This window comes from Pipistrellus kuhlii, unplaced genomic scaffold, assembly GCF_014108245.1.
Source record: "Pipistrellus kuhlii isolate mPipKuh1 unplaced genomic scaffold, mPipKuh1.p scaffold_m20_p_5, whole genome shotgun sequence".
In the NCBI taxonomy this organism is placed as follows: domain Eukaryota; kingdom Metazoa; phylum Chordata; class Mammalia; order Chiroptera; family Vespertilionidae; genus Pipistrellus; species Pipistrellus kuhlii.
This window is the reverse complement of record NW_023425551.1, coordinates 16,433,960-16,454,548: the sequence shown is the minus strand read 5'-3', so window position 1 is coordinate 16,454,548 and position 20,589 is coordinate 16,433,960. Positions and strand designations below refer to the sequence as shown.

Below are 20,589 nucleotides of genomic sequence, written 5' to 3'. Positions count from 1 at the left end.
CAGGATGAAGAGTTCAGATTTCCAAATCAGGCTGTGTGACCCCAAGGTTGCTTCCTAGTCGGCAGTAAACTCGACTTCTTCAGTGTGCTGTGGGTGAGACGGAGTCAGATCTCAAAGTCACTTGTCCCACTGATACACGTTTACTTGTGATACATTGCTAGTCATGTTTCCTATGATTGGATGTTACAACTTGAGTTGTTTGGGGTTGAGCAATGGGAATGTTTTGTGCTAAGAGAGAAGATAGCTTTATTCTATTCCGTTATTTGAAGGCGTTCTCTGTGCCTGTTAGGGTTGGCCAGGGTGCTCCTTAGCCTGATACTCCCGCTGGTCCAACCGTGTCCTCCCTGTTCCCCAGGGAACTGACAGGTCACATTACATAGCCTTAAACACCAACTGCTGCCTCAGGTTTATGACACAAAAATTAGACTTTCCTATGAAGCATTTTTTTTTTAAGTATTCCACTAGATGGCAGCAGACCCTCGTGGAACAGAATGGCTCTTCAGTCCTCTGAAGCTCTGCAGATTCCAAGCTGGGGGCTGTTTTTGTTTTGAGGAAATAGCGGTGCACATTTTCTTGGATGTTTGGATGTATAGGAAATAGTGTCCTCTTGATTTTTATGAAAAAATGTAACATATTCCCTAAGGTCTCCTCTCTAGAAGTGAACAATGTAAAAATAATTTGTTCATTGTACCCTTGCAGAGGTACATCTTGATCTGATCTGACCTCCATGGACTATGTAAATTTTTTTTTTTTTCAAGAAACTGTTTAAGGTTATGTAAAGAATATGTACCTTATGTTTCATGTTTCAAGAGTTTTCTTTAAAGTTGGACATATGCCAGTTAAAATTGAATATGACTATCCCATAAATTCACAATACACAAGCTAGATAATGAAATGAAAGCCATTAGACTGCTGTGGAGAAACCAGGAGTGGTTATCTGTTTATCCACATCACCATCCAGTTTGTCATCCCTCTAGAAACTTCTTTCACTGTAATTGCTGCTCTATAGCTGGAAACAGGTGCAGTTTGTATTAGTACTTTTTCCCTGAGTAGCCATTCCATGTTTCTCTGCCTTCATTCAACACTTTGACTGGTTAGAGTGATCCAGACTTTCAAACCAGGGTCCCTGTTGCTCCGGCTCACATGTTGGGTGATACTAACTGTTATGGTTAAAGATGGCAGTGTTAACTAGTTCCCTCCAGCTGCTCCCTAAGAGTTAAGTCCCTTCTCCTCTCATGTTGGTATGAGTTGGTATACCCTTACCTCCCATTAGCAACGATCTCAGTCAATGACATACTATCCTCGCACCAAATAGACAGATGCATTCTTCTCCTCGGGTGAAGACATGGTTGTATTTCTGACTTGGATATTGTCTCTGTCACCGCCAGCGATGGAAGAAAATTTGCCGTGGGGTAATTCGGTACACATGTGAAATGTGTGTCTTCAACTTCCACCCCATAGTTCCAAAATCTAAGTTTTCTTTCTGGCTGTGGGTGAAACAGCACCCTGGAGTGGTTATCCTTTGAGAGCATAATGACAGCTTTCGAAAATACTGTCACCCAGGCGACACCATCATTGAGCCTTCGTTAGGCCATTAAACATTCTAGCCCAGTAGGTTCCAGATAAAGGAGTACTGGCAGGGCAATGAATCCCTGTGTCCTATTTTCTCTCTCTCTCTCTCTCTCTCTCTCTCTCTCTCTCTCTCTCTCTCTCTCTCTCTCTCTCTCTCTCTCATCATGCTCAGAAGCACTGGTATGTGGAATACCATGATTGTGACTGATACATGGACTGGGAAGCTGGTTGAATCTTGGGGTGATCTACAGTGCTACTTCTTCAGTCATATAAAACTCTGCCTCTACTAAGGTGGAAGGGGTATAATCATCTTGCCACAGGGTGGCTGCCTGGTACCTCCAAGAATGATGTCATCTCACATATTCACATTTGCTTGCTGTCGCCTCAAAGTGGTATGTAACATTGCCAGTAATCATGTCTGTGTGAGGAAGGGGAAGTCCATGTTGATGAGCCTACATGTGGCTTTTATCCCTCCATTCCAAGTTTATTTTCCCATTGAAAAAATGCTATAGGAAGTGGGGTGAGGGACAAGCTGACTGGCATACATAGAACAAAATGAAGTAAGAGATATGCCAATGAGACTACGTAACACCTAATGCACATGGGCAGCTCAGGTCGCTTGGTTACCTCGTATACCAATGTTTACTTTTAATCCAGGGCTCAGTAGCAAGATCAAAGCTCTTCCTCAGAAGGATAAATGGGTTTGCCAAAGAGAGCATGATTCAGCCTCAAGATTCTAAGGGACTCCTATGGATTTTTTTTTTAAATTGGGAATTGGGACTGGTTTTATACAGCATCCCGGTAATAAACAGGCATTTCAGCTACCATTGGATTAATGGGGTCATTAACGCCAAGTTGTGGAGCTACTTGTACTAGCACTTGAACTAGCTGGATTGCAGTTTCTTTGGAGGAGTTTAAGCCAGAGCTGGCCACCTTTTGGGGCATTTAGTAAAATGGCTTGGAGCAGCATAATTCTCACCAAGCACTGTTCCCTATTTGTATTGAGACTAAAGAAAAGCAATTTGTCATTTGCTTTGCAGGAGTATGCCAACAATCCATACAGATAAGGGACCAACTGAAAGCATACTCCTCATGTTTTCTATTTCTTGTAGGATAGAGTAAAGCGAACTTAAATGGTATCAACAGGTCTACACAAGATACCAGAATTTGTGATGGTCTGTGTTCAATGTCCCATTTTGAAGAGCTTGTCAATTGGAGTTACTATCGACTAGGGCTCTGCTAGCCATCCTGACTTACTTTCTGCATCCTGCAGGCGGACCAATAAATGGGACTAGGAGGGGTATCACCACACTCAGCTTGACAGGTTTTTGGTGGCATTTCTGAGCAAGGACATAGGGATTGGAGTCGCTCTTGGTTCACTGTTTTGTTAGAGTGCAGGGGGTTTCAGTTTTCTCTTCCTTTCCCTAACCTGTAGGCAGAAAGCATTAAAACTGGGGCTGCTGAGTCTGTCTGTTTGAAAAAAATAAACTAGGGGAATACTGCTTGGGGTATTTAGGCTCCCACTGGGCCTTTCAGAAGCAGTTGAAATTCTTTTTTGGGTGGGTGATAGTTTGTTTTTTTTTTTAATAGTTTTTTTTTCAGTTATCATTTATATTCAATATTTTGTATTAGTTTCAGGTATACAGCACAGTGGTTAGAAAATCATATACTTAAAAAAATTTTATTCTCACCTGAACATATGTTTATTGATTTGAAAGAGGAGAGAGGGAGATAAATAGATGTTAGAAATATGGATCAGTTGCCTCCTATTCTCACTTGACTGGGATCAAACCCGTAATGTAAGTACATGCCCTACAGAGAATTGAAGCCACAACCTTTTGGTGTATGGCGCTCCAACCTGCCCATGGCTTAATAGGGCTTTTTATTTTAAAAAATATATATATTTTATTGATTTTGTACAGAGAGGAAGGGAGAGAGATAGAGAGTTAGAAACATCAATGAAAGAGAGTCATCAATCAGCTGCCTCTTGCACACCCCCTACTGGGGATATGCCCGCAACCAAGGTACATGCCCTTGACCGGAATCAAACCCGGGACCCTTCAGTCCCCAAGCCGACGCTCTATCCATTGAGCCAAACCGGTTTTGGCTTAATAGGACTTTTTAAAAAGACAAGAGACGAGGTCAATGCCTGCCTTTATCCTTTAGAGGTCTGCACTTCAATTAGTCTGACCAACACACTTGAAAAAATAAAAATAAAAAATAGCTTTAAATCTCTAAAAGATATTCCAAGAAAATCTGTTGAGGTAAAAAGAAAATATATAGCTAATTGCAAGCATAAGTTAAAAACAGCAAACAAGAATTCTCTACCCTGCAAAAGGAAAATCTGCCAAAATCAAAGCAAAAGAGATTCCTTTGAAACTAGTTGGGTGGTTAACAATTGCTATATGCTATATGATTCCTCTTCAGTATTTATACTTTCCAACTCCGATTTGAAAGCTGTGATCATTACATCATCCTCAGTGAACAAAAGTTATCCTGTGTTTTGGAATGCAATCCTTCCCTTCATCCCATAAATAAATAATGACTATTTAAAAGCATGTAAGCTATATAAGTAAACCATGTATTTTAAATGAAAAGTATGGGTGGATTGGATTATTTTTCTCTAGTTCTTAAGCTGGATTTTCAACGAATTTCTACTTGGCATTCCATGTATACATGTCAAACTAGGTAATCTCCCCTATTGTGAAGAGAGCTTTTTTTTTTTTTTTTTTTTTTTTTTTTAATTGCATTGGTTATAGACTTCTGGTTTGTGAGCTTAGCATGAATTTTAAATCCTTGATTTTTAACTGTTAAGTATTTTAAACCTATAGAAAATTAAAATTATAGTATACTGAGCTTTTTATGTACCTTCACCTGGGTTCACCAATTGTTGAAGTTTTTCAACATTTGTTTGCTATCCTTCACTCCAAATTCAACTTCTTCAATTGTCCCCTCAATCTTTTATAGCATTTCCCACCCTGATTTATAAGTTAGTGAAAAATCACACTACCTTTTGCATACTTTATTATTTTGGGCTCTTCTATTGTTTAATTTAAAAAGCTTGCCTGCTTTTAATTTTTTTCCTTTTGTAGCATTGACGTTTTAAAAATCCAGGCCACTATTTTTGTAAGTTATCTGATTTCTTTCTCATGATTAGATGCAGGTTAAATATTTTGGCAAGAAAAACGCATAGGTCCTACTGTGACTTTTTTTTTCTTTAATTATATTTTACTGATTTTTACAGAGAGGAAGAGAGAGGGATAGAGAGCTAGAAACATCTATGAAAGAGAATCAACGATCAGCTGCCTCTTACTCACCCCCTACTGGGGATGTGCCCGCAACCAAGGTACATGCCCCTGACCGGAATCGAACCCTGGACCTTTCAGTCGGCAGACTGATGCTCTACCACTGAGCCAAACCTGCTTCGGCTCTACTGTGACTTTCTTACCGCATTGTCAGGAGGCTCTTAGTGCCAGTTTGTGCCATTAGTGGTGCTAAATGTGATTATTCGATTTAAGCTACAAATTTACCTCTCATAAGTGAGCTCTTTCGTAATGAATGCCATCTATGTGGTAATAATTTCAGGTCTTGTGAATATCCTGTGATTTTCTCATCCTTTGATGATCTGCTTGAATCACTTATTACACAGTAATTGAAAAATGATTTTTTTCTAATTCTGTTATTCCTCCCTCGTTTATTAACCACAATTCATTTACTTTAAATTTATATTCCAATGAATTGTGTAATTGTTGCAATTATCTTTCTCGCAATTTTTAACGAAAGTCCATGTGCCATTGTGCCTAATGTTCTGATGGGGGAGGAAAGAATATAATACCTTTGGATCCTAAGTGCAATTTGCTATGTTAATGCCCCCACACAATTTCCTCTTGAAAATTAATTCATTATCACTCATTGGATTCAAATAAACCATTTATTTCACTTTTTAAACTGTTTTCTATATTTATCTTTGTTTTCCTCACTTCCCAATTGCTTATATTAATTTCTAACTTATTTTCTGTTGCCCTACCATATATAACAATTGTACATTTATCTTCCATCATACTAGCTGTGGAAATACAGAGGACACTGAATCAACTTGGAACACCTCAAGATACACCTGAATTGAGGCAACAGCTGTAAGTATTTAATTAAACAAGAAAAAGGAAGAATGGGAAACAATAACTGTTGTTATATTCCTTTCATAGTGTGTAGTGTTATGCTTAATGGAGAAAACAATGGAAAATTAATAAGGTATTTCTGCTCCCGTTTGTACCAAGCTTTTGTGTACATTTTTTCTTATCCAGAGTAAACAGATGTTTGTTTGTTTTTAAAGATATGACTTACCATACAAAGCAGAACTTCTTTAGTTACTTTTCTTATGCTTTTTTTTTTAATTTCCAGTTTTATTTATTTTAAAAATCTTTATTGTTGGAAGTATTACATATGTCCCTTTGTCCCTCCATTGACCTCTCCTAAGCCACCCCTGCTCCAAGCCTTTACCACCCTATTGTCAGTGAACATGGGTTTTCTTATACTTTTTAAATAGGTTGCTTTTTATGGCTTTTGAAAACTAGTACTCTAAGTTTCTCCATGTGTGTGATTTATGTCCCATGGCTACCCATCCCTACAGTGCTACAGGGACCAGATTTTTATTTGGTTTAGATCAAATACATATCCAATATGGGATATTTCCCAAAAACTTATACCAACATACTTGAATTTCAGGAAACATTAGTTTCTGTTAAAAAATATAATATGTTTATATAACACATATTTCAGTAAATGAATATGCCGTTAGAAGAACAGCAGTTGTATTTTGTGGTGTTATAGATTTTACAGAGTGTTTTATTTGCACATTTTCTCATCTGAACCTTATAAGATTGTGGTGAAATAAATCAAAGAACTATTTTCATTTTGCTTATAAGGAAACTATGTCCACTCGGGGTTTGATGATTTGCCCAACATCATTCTGAACCTGTTTTAAATCTTAGCTCAACACAGACAAAGCTGAAAATTTCAAGTAACATATATATATATAATGGGTTATATGCCAAACATTGGCTCTGAAGGAAAAAATGAGGAAGAAATTAAAAGATAGGTAATAATAATTCTCATTTCTTATCAATTACAATTTGAAGAATTTACAGTTATCTCTAATATATATTGTACTTCTATGTTGAATATAGTTGTTAGAGTGGTAAAAATGCCCTAATCTAAATAATAAACTATCATTTATTAGAATGAAATTAAATAGAAACACATAATTCTTAATAGTTACAATATTTTGCTAACATTAATAATAGATTCTGAATATGTAGATATCATTAAAGTATTCTTTTTAGAATTTTAATTATATGACTTTTTCTAAAGGTTTAAAAAGGCATATTAAAAATAGGGTACTCAGGAAATAGGTATAATTTTTCCTTATTGGTCAAGTGCAGATGTCTGTATGTAAACATATTCTTCTGTAGTATCTTTCTATTTTAAAGAATCCTAAGTGGTGACTAATATGTGTTTAAAATGAGAGATGTTATGTAATATGTCTGAGAAGTACTGATATAATTTATAAAGCATCACATGAATATTATGTTTTTTAGTGTCATGTTCTTTAGTTAGAAATCTTTTAACTTTATAAGCTAGCTAGCAAGTTAGATGTAGATACTGATATAATTTACTTCTATTATTGTGGCCTGTACACTCTATGGAAAAATGCCATTTTTTTTCATCAGTAAACTTAAATAATAAATTTGAACTATTACTTACTACCTTTCCCCCTTTTCTCTTTTTAAGTATTTGTAGGTTATAAATTCTCAGGTAGAGAAATATGAGAGGCCAGATATACCTTAAAACCTGAGAACTGGGCCAAGTTTAAGGCAACAAATCCTCTTTACTAACTGATGACCTCCCAACTGTGGGACGCAGATAAAAGACTCCCACACCCGCAGTGCCTCAAACATCAGACATCTCATAATCTCTAGTTGGCTTGAGTCATCTTCCCTTCTAAATGACTACTGATACTTATTTCTTCAAAGTTTGGTTTCCCATCTTGTGTGAGTAAAGAACTTCCCCTGTCATGTTTACTCAATATTTATCAAAGAGTAGATTCTGACAATTTTATTAGACATTCTGAGGCAGTCTGTAGAAAAGTGATTTTTATAAAACTATTTATCAGGATTAATTCAAGTGGCAGAGTCATAGCTTAATGAAATAGTATTCATTCTTTCTCTATAATCTGTGCTTCTCTCTTTAGGCAACAGAAGCAGCAGTATACTAACCAACTTGCTAAAGAAACAGATAAGTACATTAAAGAGTTTGGATCTCTGCCTACCACCCCCAGTGAGCAGGTACCAAGCTTTAAAACACATTGTTGATGCATTGAATGTGAGAGGAACCCAATGTCTTATGGGATCTTTGAGTTGTTATGCTAGAAAGGAAATTAGGGGGGATGGGGGGAGCGGAGATTCTATTTGAGATTAGTTCACAGAACACAAAACTATATTTAATTGCCCAGGTAATATCCTGTGGTTCAATAAAGCAAAAATTATTTCCATGCAGTTGCCCTGACCCATAATTAAGTAAGTGCTCAGAAAATGCCTCCCGAGTAATTGTTTCCTGGCCTTCTCAGACTGGCCTCACCCAACGTGCACACATTCAAGATGTGAGGTGCCCTGGGGCCACATATGTATTTCCTTGCTTACTTAGTGGACGTTTAGTTTGGTAAAAGGATAAGGTTTTATTTTCCTTTAAAAAGGAAAAAGGAGAACTACTTTAAAATAACCTCAAAATCATGACCCAGATTTTAGGATGAAAATTCAAGGTAAGGACTTCAGCATTATGGACTTTCTGCCTCAAGGCAAAAATGTATACAGTGTTTGAACATATTGTCAGGATGCTGTCGAGAGTCAGTTAGTAAGATTCTATAATTGGAGAGTGAGCGAGAATTTCAGGGTTAAATAAAGAGTCAGCTAGTGGTAAAACTGCTTTTGCAAATTCTGTAGAACTTCACAGCTTGATTCTAGTAGGTGTTTTATTCCCCTTTCCTCTAGCGTCAAAGGAAAATACAGAAGGACCGCTTAGTGGCTGAGTTCACAACATCACTGACCAACTTTCAGAAGGTCCAGAGGCAAGCTGCTGAGAAAGAGAAAGACTTTGTGGCCCGAGTGAGAGCCAGTTCCAGAGTATCTGTAAGTATTTAAAAGGCATTGTAAAAAATGAGCATGATACTCTAGGGATCCCTCCAAAGTCCACATTGACATGTTTTTTAAGTCATAAAGCTTAGAAGTCAGGACTTGAGTAATGTTGAAATGTTTCTGCTCAGTTTTTAAGAAGGATGATAGTTATGTATTACTGCGGTTATTTTGTCCATGTCATGGAACAAACTATTATAGATTACGTTAAAAATATAGAAATATTTTGTCAGAAAAGATTAGAGCAGTGTTTAATCCTAAATAATATTCCCACACTTACTGGACCTGAAGCTGTTACTGTGCTAGTGTAGAGAGCATTCTACATTGGAGTTGTATGAAGGTAGAAGTGGACAGAGTGAATATATTGTATAAATGTTGAAGAATATTCACTTGGAGAAAATAAATGAACAGATAATTTAGAGTAGAATTTTGACTTAGTCTAATTTAAAGTTCCCTTAGACACTATCACAAGTTATTTTCTTATTTTTTTTTTCTTTTTTTCTTTTTTTAAAATATATTTTATTGATTTTGTACAGAGAGGAAGGGAGAGAGATAGAGAGTTAGAAACATCGATGAGAAAGTCATCGATCAGCTGCCTTTTGCACACCCCTCACTGGGGACATGCCCGCAACCAACGTAGATGCCCTTAACCGGAATCGAACCCGGGACCCCTCAGTCCCCAAGCCGACGCTCTATCCCAGCGTTTTTCAACCGCTGTTCCGCGGCACACTGATGTTGCCTGGTGTGCCGTAGGTGCAGACAAGACAAGAATTTTATAATTTTTCACTATTTTGTTTACTTAATATTTCATAATAAAGTAATTATAAAATACTTTCTTTGTGTTTATTTGATTCCTATTCAAGAGAATTACTTTATATATAGTCAATATAGGCACAGAGTTAAATTTTTTAACATTTTCTAATGGTGGTGTGCCTTGTGATTTTTTTCATGAAACAAGTGTGCCTTTGCCCAAAAAAGGTTGAAAAACACTGCTCTATCCATTGAGCCAAACCGGTCTCGGCTATTTTCTTATTTCTTAATGTAGAGTTTCCAAGATTATATTACATTTTAATTAATGTTTATTAAATGTTCTTAGAAATATTTAATGAGTGCCCTCCATGTCATCGTAGGACATAATATTATTATAATTTGAAGTAGTTGACCTACAATATTAGGGAAAAAAATTTTTTTTTCTTTACACATATAGTATTCACATGCACATGTAAAACAGTTTAGGTTATTGTAAGGGAAAATGTGAATGTTGTGATGTTGTGCGTTTTTTTCTTGCCCCTTCTCAATCTATTCTCTGCTAAATTATTCAGGGTGGTTTTCCTGAGGAGAGCGCAAAAGACAAGAATCTTGTATCGTGGGAAAGGTAAGCGGTATAAAACATGATACAGATCAAAAGGTACTTATTCAAATACATTTTATGTATTATGATCCCTAGAATAGTTTTAATTTTATTCAGTATATTATATTATGACTAACTTAAAAATTTTCTTATAAATTGAAACAAATAATAACTTTGAAAAAAAGGTTTGAGTCAGTATTTATTGTATAATCTATAAATATATATAATTATTCCAATATAGGAATAACATTTTATAATTATTTGTCGAAATAAATATTATTGCTTAATGATCATTTGATATATTCACTTGTGTGAGGTCTAAGTCAACCAAAAAGAAATATCCAGCTGCCAAATACAGCTTCCAATAATTATATCATAACTCTAAAAAAATAGTATCCATCATATGGAATAAGAATAAACTTTGATGAATATTTCTGTTATATTCTTAGAATTTAAGCAATTCTTTGACTTTAAAAAATATTCTATTTAGTATTTGTTTTAATACAGTCTTTCTTTTTTCCGTATTCTTTTCTTTTTATCAGCCAAACTCAATCTCAAGTGCAAGTACAAGATGACGAAATTACAGAGGATGACCTCCGCCTTATCCATGAGAGAGAGTCTTCTATTAGGCAACTTGAAGTAAGCTTTACATTGCAGAGTCAGACGACTTTCCTGTTCTTAGTGACTTTGTCCTCAAGATGTATACCTAATGCTGGAGGAGGGGTTAAGAAAGGAAACTAAATAAAGATTTCTATTTGGTGGCATTTCTGATATAAATTAGAATAAATTTCTTTAAAAAATAAAACTTCTTTAGAATCTGTGCCTGGGTGAGAGGACATACTCTCTTCTACTTTAACATTTTTTTTTTTTTTTTAATTCTTTTAAGTCATCTCAGGCCCCTTTAGCATTGAGAAAAATATCAGCATGGAGGTAAATGTCTGTTCAGGGAGTCTGATGTCTTCTATGGCACATGATTTCATCTGCGTGTGTAATGACTTTCAAGGGCTTTAAAAGTATTTTATTTCTCTTTAGTATGTTTATGACGTCCAAAAGATCTAAAGCCTACATGCTCCCTAGAAGGTGAGCTTCTAATACCTACCAATAGCTACAGCTTGTTGAGGGCTTGCATGTGCCAAGGACTATGGTGACAAGCTCTGTATATTCACTGTCTCATTTAGTTCTCATAAGTCTCTGAAGTGCTAACAGTGGCATTACCATCACCATATTTAGATGGGGAAACTAAGACAGGGATGCATATGTAAATCGCCGCATCTCTCCTAAATAAAGTGCCAACACTTTACTCTTTAATTAGGTAAAAATAATAGCATTATATATTGAAGAAAGGTAAATTTATAACTTTTTTATCCATCACATTTCATAAATTTGCACACACTTAATGTTTTATTCTTTTACGTTGTCAAATTGATGTATATATTTTTACTAGAAATATAACAAGAATATTTGATGCCCTTGTGAGGAAATAGCAAGACTAATGTTTGTGATAACAAAACAAATCAGATTATATAATATAAACTTAGTGATAACCACAGCCCTTCCCTAATATAGATACCTCATTTCCATCCTGCTGTGCTTAATTTTTTTAATGTTGCAAACTTGTTTTAGGAATTGGTTAGTTATTCAAGCTCTGCTTACCTGGGGATTGCTTATAGTAAAATAATTTTTGTTGTTTCTGAAGTTTATGTATGGCGGTTTTGTTTTGTTTTGTTTTTAATTTTCCCCTTCTGTGTATTGGGGACTGAATTTCTGATTTTAATAATATGTGCCTTTTTCTCTTAGGCTGATATTATGGATATTAATGAAATATTTAAAGATTTGGGAATGATGATTCATGAGCAAGGAGATGTGATAGGTAAGACCTGCTGATTAGATTTCATGAGGTGTGAGCAACCTACCTGAAGTTTACCTGTGGTTACTTCTCAAACAAGAGTAACTGCTCCCTCTTCTTTTTTCCTCTGGAATCAAAAGCATTGATTATAGCAGACGAAACATCACTCTTGGCATTATCTAAAACAGATCTCACCCTAGCCAGTTTGGTTCAGTAGATAGAGCATTGGCCTGCGGACTGAAGTGTCCTGGGTTCGATCCGGACAAAGGCACATGCCCAGGTTGTAGCCAAATCCCCAGTAGGGAATTCTCTGTCATCATTGATGGTTCTCTCTCTCTCTCTCTGCCTCTCCTTTCCTCTTTGTAATCAATAAAAATATGTTGTTTTTTTTAAGAAACATACAAACACAAAAACAGATCTCACTTTTGGCTCCAAATGGTTGAATTGACCAGACTAATTTTTTTTTTAGAATACTCCAATTTAATCAGGCCTCCTGCTGAGATCTTGGAAGGCACCAGGAGAATTGTCTTTCTAACTCATTTCCAGGACCTCTGATCTTATCCCAATCTAATTCTCATCACAATAAGGACTTTTGGGAAAATTTGTGCTATTTATAGAGAGGAAGGGAGAGAGTTAGAGAACTAGAAACGTCAATGAGAGAGAAACATTGACCAGCTGCCTCTTGCATACCCCCTACCGGGGATGTGCCTGCAACCATAGTACATGCCCTTGACCGGAATCAAACCTGGGACCAACGTTCTACCGCTGAGCCAAACCGGTTTCAAGTGCTATTTATAATTGTGTGCTCGATCTTTGCATTTAGATTAGAGGGGGTAGGAAGCTATTTGCCCCATCATTCATCTTGAGAAGTTTTGGTAGATTTATTTAGTAGTATTACTTAGAATTCTTTTTTAAAATTTCTTAAAAATAAACCATTGACTAAGGCTTCCTTTAAGTTTTAAATGTGATAGTGAATCTTAAATGGTGTCATTGTCAGCATTGATCAGGATCCTGAGAAATATGAATATATATACACACATTTAATATGCTTTCTGAATTCATTCCATTGACATACTAGAATCTATGTAGTCAATAGAACTATTATTTGTCCATTCTAAGTCTCTTCTCTCACCATAATACAGTAGTCAGCAAACTCATTAGTCAACAGAGCCAAATATCAACAGTACAATGATTGAAATTTCTTTTGAGAGCCAAATTTTTTAAACTTAAACTATATAGGTAGGTACATTGTTATTACAATAACTTAATTAGGGTACTCCTAAGCTGGGCCTTTGCTAAAAACTCAAGGGGCCAAAGAGCCGCATGTGGCTCTTGAACCACGGTTTGCCGACCACTGCTCTAGAAACTCACAGGGCTATTTCAGGGATCCAGGTGAGCAATTGCATTGCCTTGGATCAGATGGTAATATTAAACTTTGGATAAAGAACACGTTTGATCTTACCTTGAGTGACTCGTGCAGCTCTCTCACTGTAGCATCAACATGTGCTCACAGCGGTGCGGATGTGTTTTGTCTTATAGATAGCATAGAAGCCAACGTCGAAAATGCAGAGGTGCACGTTCAGCAAGCAAACCAGCAGCTGTCGAGGGCATCAGATTATCAGGTAATACTAACTCGAGTAAATTGTCTTATAACTGGACTTTTAATTGTGTGAGTGAGTGTGAGTGTGAGTGATCAGGTGTAAAGTGGAAGTTGAAAATCCCATGGAAGACAGGTCAGAAATATGCCAGTCAGTGTAAACTGCAGTGAGCCTGGATGTTTCAGGGTCGAACTAGAATCGTGGCCACAAGAATAGGAACTTCAATGGTTGGCCTCCTGAGGGGAACAATAGGGCAGGAATGCCAGGCTTTTCTGACAGGCTCTGATGTCACCGTGACATTCCAACCCAGAACCTCTTGGACAGCCTGTTTCTCACTGTTCCCCTCCATCTTCTCTTCCCTTCTTGTCAATGACACTGTGGACTGAAGAAGCAAGAACTTTTGTCCTACAGAGATCTCTTCAGGTCCTGTGGAGATCATACATTCAAACCTCGTTTCTTGGACATCTCCCATCTCGAACAATTCAGTTCTCAAACAAGTTTGTTCACAGAAAAATGTCTCGGTTGTTGAAGTTACCAAACTTCTTTTTCAACCAGACAACCCTTTCATACTGATACCTCAGCAAGACAGAAAGCGTCTCTCATGCAGCAAACAACAGAGAAAATGCTTTTGTTGCTGTGAAATCAGTTTTAAAACATAAGGAGTGCTAATATTGCTAAGGGTGTAAAGAAACAGTAATCACAGGCAATGGAAGAGGTAGCAAACTGCTGTTGATTTGGATGAAGGAAAAGCAGTTAGCCGGTGATAGCATTTCGGAGGCAGTGATATGCTGCATGCTGACCTGGAAGGCACGCCTGGACTGAGTGCTGAACGTGACTCCTTTAAGGCTAGGAGGGGTGGTCCGATAAGTATAAGAAGTGTTTGTTTATAGATTAAACAGTACTTTAGACATATATTATATATAAGAAAGATGAAAATAATCTTTAGTGATCATTATTTCTAATGGGGAAAAATGATTCAGTTTTTTAACAAATTGCTTCTCAAAAACCTTCTAGAACAGATTAAATTTGAGAACCGGGGTTTCACTGAATTCATTGTCCTTGACTATTAGGTATTAGGTATTCTGGCAGCATTCAGCAGGCCCTTCACTAGGAGTAAATTGATTTCTTAAGTAAATCAGGTTAATATGAGGAGTCCATATGTATGTGTCAAATATAAAGTATGTTTAAAGTACTATATGCATATGAGGACCATGCACTATCAATATATTGTTTAATATGTACACCTTCAATTTCTAAAGGAAAAAAGGCCAGGCTTTTTAGAAACCACTAAGTCCCACCTAAAGATTTGACTTCTCTTTCAAACCTTCATTTTTGTTGTTGTCCATAATTATTTTCCCAGACCTTGTTACCTTCTTATAAAATAGCTAAGATTTGTACCATCTTAGATATTTCCAGTTGCTTTTTACTTTTCTCACTAATTATTAAAGTTCCTTTAATGTCAATGTCATTTTATCACTGGACAGATCACTGCATATTCATTGATATATAGAGAACAATGAAGCTGTATAGAGATGCTGAGTTACAGCCAGTTGTATTCACTGATGGAGTAATGCATATTTACTGTCCTTTTGCATGTGATTCAGATATGCCCCGCTGAAGAATTAACATCATTATGTCATAGACTGTATTTCTCACAAATAGTTACGCACAGGGTAATCTGTAAATGCCAACAGTTACAACTGCTCAAACGTAGTGTGTAGCAGGATTCATCAGTGACTGGGCTTACCTATTATTTCATTTGGCTTTTGGGCTTTGGGGGAATGTAGATATATATAAAAGTTTTACTTTTCCTCTTCCTGTGCAAGGGAAAGCCTGCAGCCTCCCTGGGAAAAGAAACACATCTTCCCAGGCTGCACCTCCAAAACTGGAGCTGCCTTCTTGCTTAACTCGGGAGGCCCTGAGGGAGGAGAAAAGAGCCATGTAACACAGGTCCCAGGAAAAGAGCCTCTTTCCAGTAGTCCTACTTGGAGCTTTGATAGTAAACTGCTGCCTTTGCAAAATAGGGCGCTTTTAAATAGGTTGGGTGGACCATGAGCATAAAAGAAGGCAATAAAGGCTCTTACCACGGCAGCACCCCAAAGAGCCTCACCACCCGACCCTAGGGAGGATCCCCCGGTAACAGCCGTACTGTAGTAGAATGCATACCTGTGACTGTTCTTAAAGGTGCATTACACCTGTCTGGGGTGACCAAGTGGGGCCTGGGGGAAATATGTAAGCATGATATTGAAACTGTAGAGGAATTATGTTTTATAAATAAGGAGTATTCAGTTGAAAAATTAGATGAATATATGGAATACTGAAAGTATTCACCATTTTCAGGGTAACTTCAGAGTCAGAAACAACATTTCTGCCGAAACCGGTTTGGCTCAGTGGTAGAGCGTCGGTCTGCGGACTGAAGGGTCCCGGGCTCGATTCCGGTCAAGGGCATGTACCTTGGTTGCGGGCACATCCCCGGTAGGGGGTGTGCGGGAGGCAGCTGGTCGATGTTTCTCTCTCATCGACGTTTCTAGCTCTCTATCCCTCTCTCCTCCTCTCTGTAAAAAATCAATAAAATATATTTAAAAAAAAAAAAAAAAAAAAAAAGAAACAACATTTCTGGTTGACACAAAGTAAATTTACAAATTTTTCTACTTTGCAAGAAAAAGGATTCCTGCATGCTGCTGTGAGATACACAAGCCACTAAGAAATATAGAAATCTACAACTGGGCCAGGAATGAAGAATGGAATAAACCTTTATATTTTAAATGACTGTATCTTAATTGTTTTTGCCTCTTTGTTTTTTTTTATTTGTACGTTGAGATTTTGAATGCAGTTTTCATGAATATGAAAGAATGAGAATGATTTTGGAAACTAATAAATTAATCTTGGGAAAAAATTGTTCAACATTTATACTTGCTAACATTTTCAGAGAACTCATTTTGAAGAACAGCTGTTTTAAAAAAAATGTATTTTTCAATTATAGTTGATATTATATTAATTTCAGATATACAACATAGTGATTAGATATTTATATACCTTATGGAGTGATCACCGCAATAAGTCTAGTACCCATCTAACACTAACATATATTTATTATAATACTATTGACTATATTTCCTGTGCTATACTTTATATCCCTGTGACAATTTCTATAACTGGCAATTTGAAGCACACTTTTTTATAAGAACATCTTTTTGATGAAAGTTATAAAATTTCTAAGCTTTTAAGCTGTTCTTTGTTTTTATATATATCAATAGATAACCTCAGTCTAAACGCTTTAAATCAGTAGTTTTTGTTTTCCTGTGTCTTCTACTCCAGAAAAAATACCGACAAAAGTTGAATGATTACCCCTTGTCCCAGTCACTCAAGAAAAATATTTTTGAAAAAATAGTTCCATGTGAATTGAAGAAATCTTTAAGAAGCAAAAAAGTACAGCCAAGAATTTGAGGGGAATTTTACTCTAGAAAGGAAACAAGTAATTTTCAGTTGCTATGGCAATGTCTTCTCTACATTTGTAAACATGTTTTTGTTTTTGCATCTGCAGCGCAAATCCAGAAAAACCATCTGCATCATCATTTCTCTCCTTGTCATCGGAATTGTAATTATTGGTGTCATATGGGGAGTGAAAGGCTAAAATTATGAAGGAGCACGCTGTTGCATTGAGTTATCTAAATTATGTAGGAAAGTTCCTGAAATCATGGTTTTTTATTATTTTAAAGGTGTTGCATAAAGGACGGCTCCCATACTTTTTATTTGGGGGAAATTTTCCTTTGGATCAAATATGTTATTTCCTAATACTGAAAGTTTTTCTAAATATCAGTGCTGGGCATAACTTCCATGATTTTTGGTCTAATAACTCTTAGTTTGTTTGCCCACATTGTATATGTCCTTCATGTATAATTTATTTATCATGTTGACTTGATTTTTGGAATTAATAAGTTTAAAGGTGTATATGTGTGTCCTGTGGGCATCTGTCTCAGTGTAACATGCACCCAGACTTGTGTTACTTCAATTAAAAATCTCAAATTTAATTTGAATTATGGCCAGCAGAGGAAATATTCTCAAAAACTTAAAACAAATTAACCTGTTTCTGTTGGCTTTTTTTTTTTTTTTCTGGTTTACACCAGCACAATTATCTATTCAACTTTTACTGTTGTCTTGTCTTAAGACCCTTGATTACTCTGAATAAAGTCAGTGAAATGTTTCAAATACCTGATGTGTATATGTTAAGCATTTGCTGTAGATTGCCTAGTGAAAAGGAAGAAGGGTAGATTGTTTTTACATAGGCTCTGTTTAAACCTGACATTTACTGGGGAATGTGTAGTCACTTTAAATGTTTGATGTGATGTGGAAGGAGAGTAGACAAATCAATACCTATTGTGCTAGAATTCTAAAGATCCCAACCTGTAACTCTGCTGTGCATTTCCACAGCTATTATAATGAAAATTAATGATTTTTTTCCTTACATCCTGTAGAACAATGGCCACATTTGTATCCTGAGGTCAAAATTATTGGGGAAGTAACTGTTCCACAATTTCTGTTTTTTGGCACCCAACACTTAAAATATAGTGTTTACCCTGAGTACCATTTTGTACCATCATCACTGGAGAGAAAAAAAAATTGGTGTTTGCCAATTAACTCACTTGCCTTTTTAAAGTCAATACTGTTTTAATGCACTAATCTGAATACTGTAAAGAGGATTATCTTAGTTTGTATTTTATAATGTTCTTATATAGCAGTTTGATAGCAAAGGCAGCGTTCTCTTTGGCAAGCTATGAGCTTCAAGTGGGAACAATAGACACACAGCTAAATAGGTGTATACTAGGTGATGGGTGATGCAGGGAGAACTCATGCTTCCTACCTGCTCGGAAGTCAGTGCGAGCCCACCAGACTTGTTCTTTGTAAGTGCAGGAGAGCCTGCAGTTTCCTGTCACACCCAGCATCTATGGCTGTGGAAGTCCCGTTGGCGTCACAGATCACTTCAGTTGTGTGGGGTTTTTTGTTTTGTTTTTGCCACAGTTGTACTTGATAAAGATTATTATCATTGCCTTTATTTATTTTATGGTAAGTTCCCAAGAACAGCAAAAGCACTTAATTTTTTGGCATGATGTTAGCACCATTATTTAAAGTTTAATAATTTATCAGTGATTTTAACTGGAACACAAATCAGTGACTAAAACTAGGAACTTCGGTGACTTGCGTTTTTTTTAAGAATCATTAATTTTGAAGGGGGAAATTTGCACAAAATATTTGGAATAGAAATAAAAGTCTTGATTAGAAAAAAATAAAGGATTGCAGTCGCCAAAATTTTAGAATGTTTTTTTAATATATATTTTATTGATTTTTTTTTTTTTTTTTTTTTTTTTTTTTTTTTACAGAGAGGAAGGGAGATGGATAGAGAGTTAGAGACATCTTTGAGAAAGAAACATTGATCAGCTGCCTCCTGCACACCTCCTACTGGGGATGTGCCTGCAACCAAGGTACATGCCCTTGACCAGAATCAAGCCTGGGACCCTTCAGTCCACAGGCCTACGCTCTATCCACCCAGCCAAACCACTTAGGGCAAAATTTTAAAATTTTTGAAGTTTTCCTTTATATATATATATTTCAGAGAGGAAGGGAGAGGGATAGAGAGATAGAAACATCAGTGATAAGAATCATTGGTAGGCTGCCTCCTGCCTGCCCCCTACTGGAGGGGGGGGAGGCCGAAATCAAGCCCACAACCCAGGCATGTGTCCTTGGCTGGAATCAAACCTGGGATCCTTTAGTCCACAAGCTGACACTTTATATCCACTGAGCCAAACAGTTTTGTTTTGTTTTGTTTTTTAATATATATTTTCTTTAGATTTTAAAATCTCTTTGAAAGGTGGCAAAGCTTACACTATAGAAAATAAAATTAGAGTTGTTTTAATGACTGTCAACATATCGGAATTGTTTGAGGCAAACTGAGTCTGAAACTGAAGAAGTTTCCTTATCAAATGACACATATTGTTTATTTCAATGTGCTCCAAAGACATGCTGGATGACGCAGACTGAGGTTAACCAGCCTCTATTTTTAAGTTGAATGACAGTGTGGCATGAAGTATTTGGCCATTGTATTGGTTATTAAATATTATGAAAATGTTTTCGTTTTGCAGTGATTGATGGTAAAAGAATAATTGGTGTCATTTCAACATAATGCAGGTTGTTGTTTTTTTAGTGGGCATGGGATCACTCCAAAAAATATGTAGATCTGGATACAGATGGAACTCAATCTAGGACAGCAAACCTTGGGAACAGCACCTGGAATCAGGCCACTGAGCATGCCCCGTTCCCATGGCAGCATCTGCATCCTTGATTGAGAACACTGCGCCGTGGAACGATTGCCACTGAGTCCTACAGGGTCTTCACTGCTTTTGTTAAAAATGGTAAAATTTTCTACACAATAAAGTGTTTTGAATACCACCAGTCTTCTTAGACAGCTTTATAATAAAGAAAGAAATGACTTTTGAAGACTTCTTGTTCCACAAAATTGGTCTGTAGTTCAGCAAGAAAAGTGCAGAATAGCTTTTATAGTTGGTACTAGAGGCCCAGTGCACAAATTTGTGCATGGGTGGGGTCCGGCCAGCCAGCCCTAATTGAGGCAGATCGGGTCTGGGCCTGTCAGGAGGAGGAGACGGCAAGAGGTTGGCTGGCCAGTCAGCCCACCCTGTTTGGGGCCCAATCAGGGCTGGGCTGGCTGGGGGGAGGGGCTGGGGGCGATTGGCCAGCGGGCCTTACCCCCAAGCAGGGGGTCAGTGGCCTGGGGAGGGGCCATGGGTGGTTGGTCAGCCGGTCCTGCCCCTGATGGAGTGTGGGTCCGATCTTGGGTGGGACTCGGTGGGGGGAGGCTACAGGATGTTGGCTGCCCAGCTACCCCCCCCTTTTGGGGTGGGGAGGTAATCAGGGGTGGGCAAGCCAGAGTTAGGGGCTGCAGACTGATCGGGAGTGGGGTTGGATGGGGGAAAGGGAGGAGGTATTTGGACAGTGGCCAGCTCTTGATCAGGATGGAAGAGA

At 37.1% G+C, this 20,589-nt stretch overlaps 1 protein-coding gene across 4 annotated transcripts in view; it reads left to right on the top strand.

Moving 5' to 3' along the window:
• The window catches only part of STX7 (syntaxin 7), a 47,816-nt gene extending 28,977 nt beyond the window's left edge, over positions 1 to 18,839 (top strand). For 2 of the 4 annotated variants that reach the window (XM_036414324.1, XM_036414323.2), the window contains 8 exons: positions 5,639 to 5,708; positions 7,823 to 7,916; positions 8,619 to 8,756; positions 10,082 to 10,134; positions 10,653 to 10,749; positions 11,908 to 11,980; positions 13,496 to 13,578; positions 17,099 to 18,839. In XM_036414324.1, the coding sequence (XP_036270217.1) occupies positions 5,639 to 5,708; positions 7,823 to 7,916; positions 8,619 to 8,756; positions 10,082 to 10,134; positions 10,653 to 10,749; positions 11,908 to 11,980; positions 13,496 to 13,578; positions 17,099 to 17,188 (698 nt within the window). In that variant the 3' untranslated portion in view covers positions 17,189 to 18,839. Of the gene's footprint in view, positions 1 to 5,638; positions 5,709 to 7,822; positions 7,917 to 8,618; positions 8,757 to 10,081; positions 10,135 to 10,652; positions 10,750 to 11,907; positions 11,981 to 12,096; positions 12,241 to 13,495; positions 13,579 to 16,214; positions 16,335 to 17,098 lie in introns of those variants that run through there. The other 2 variants (XM_036414325.2, XM_036414326.2) reach the window with 2 other exon arrangements.
• The last annotated feature ends 1,750 nt before the right edge of the window (positions 18,840 to 20,589 follow it).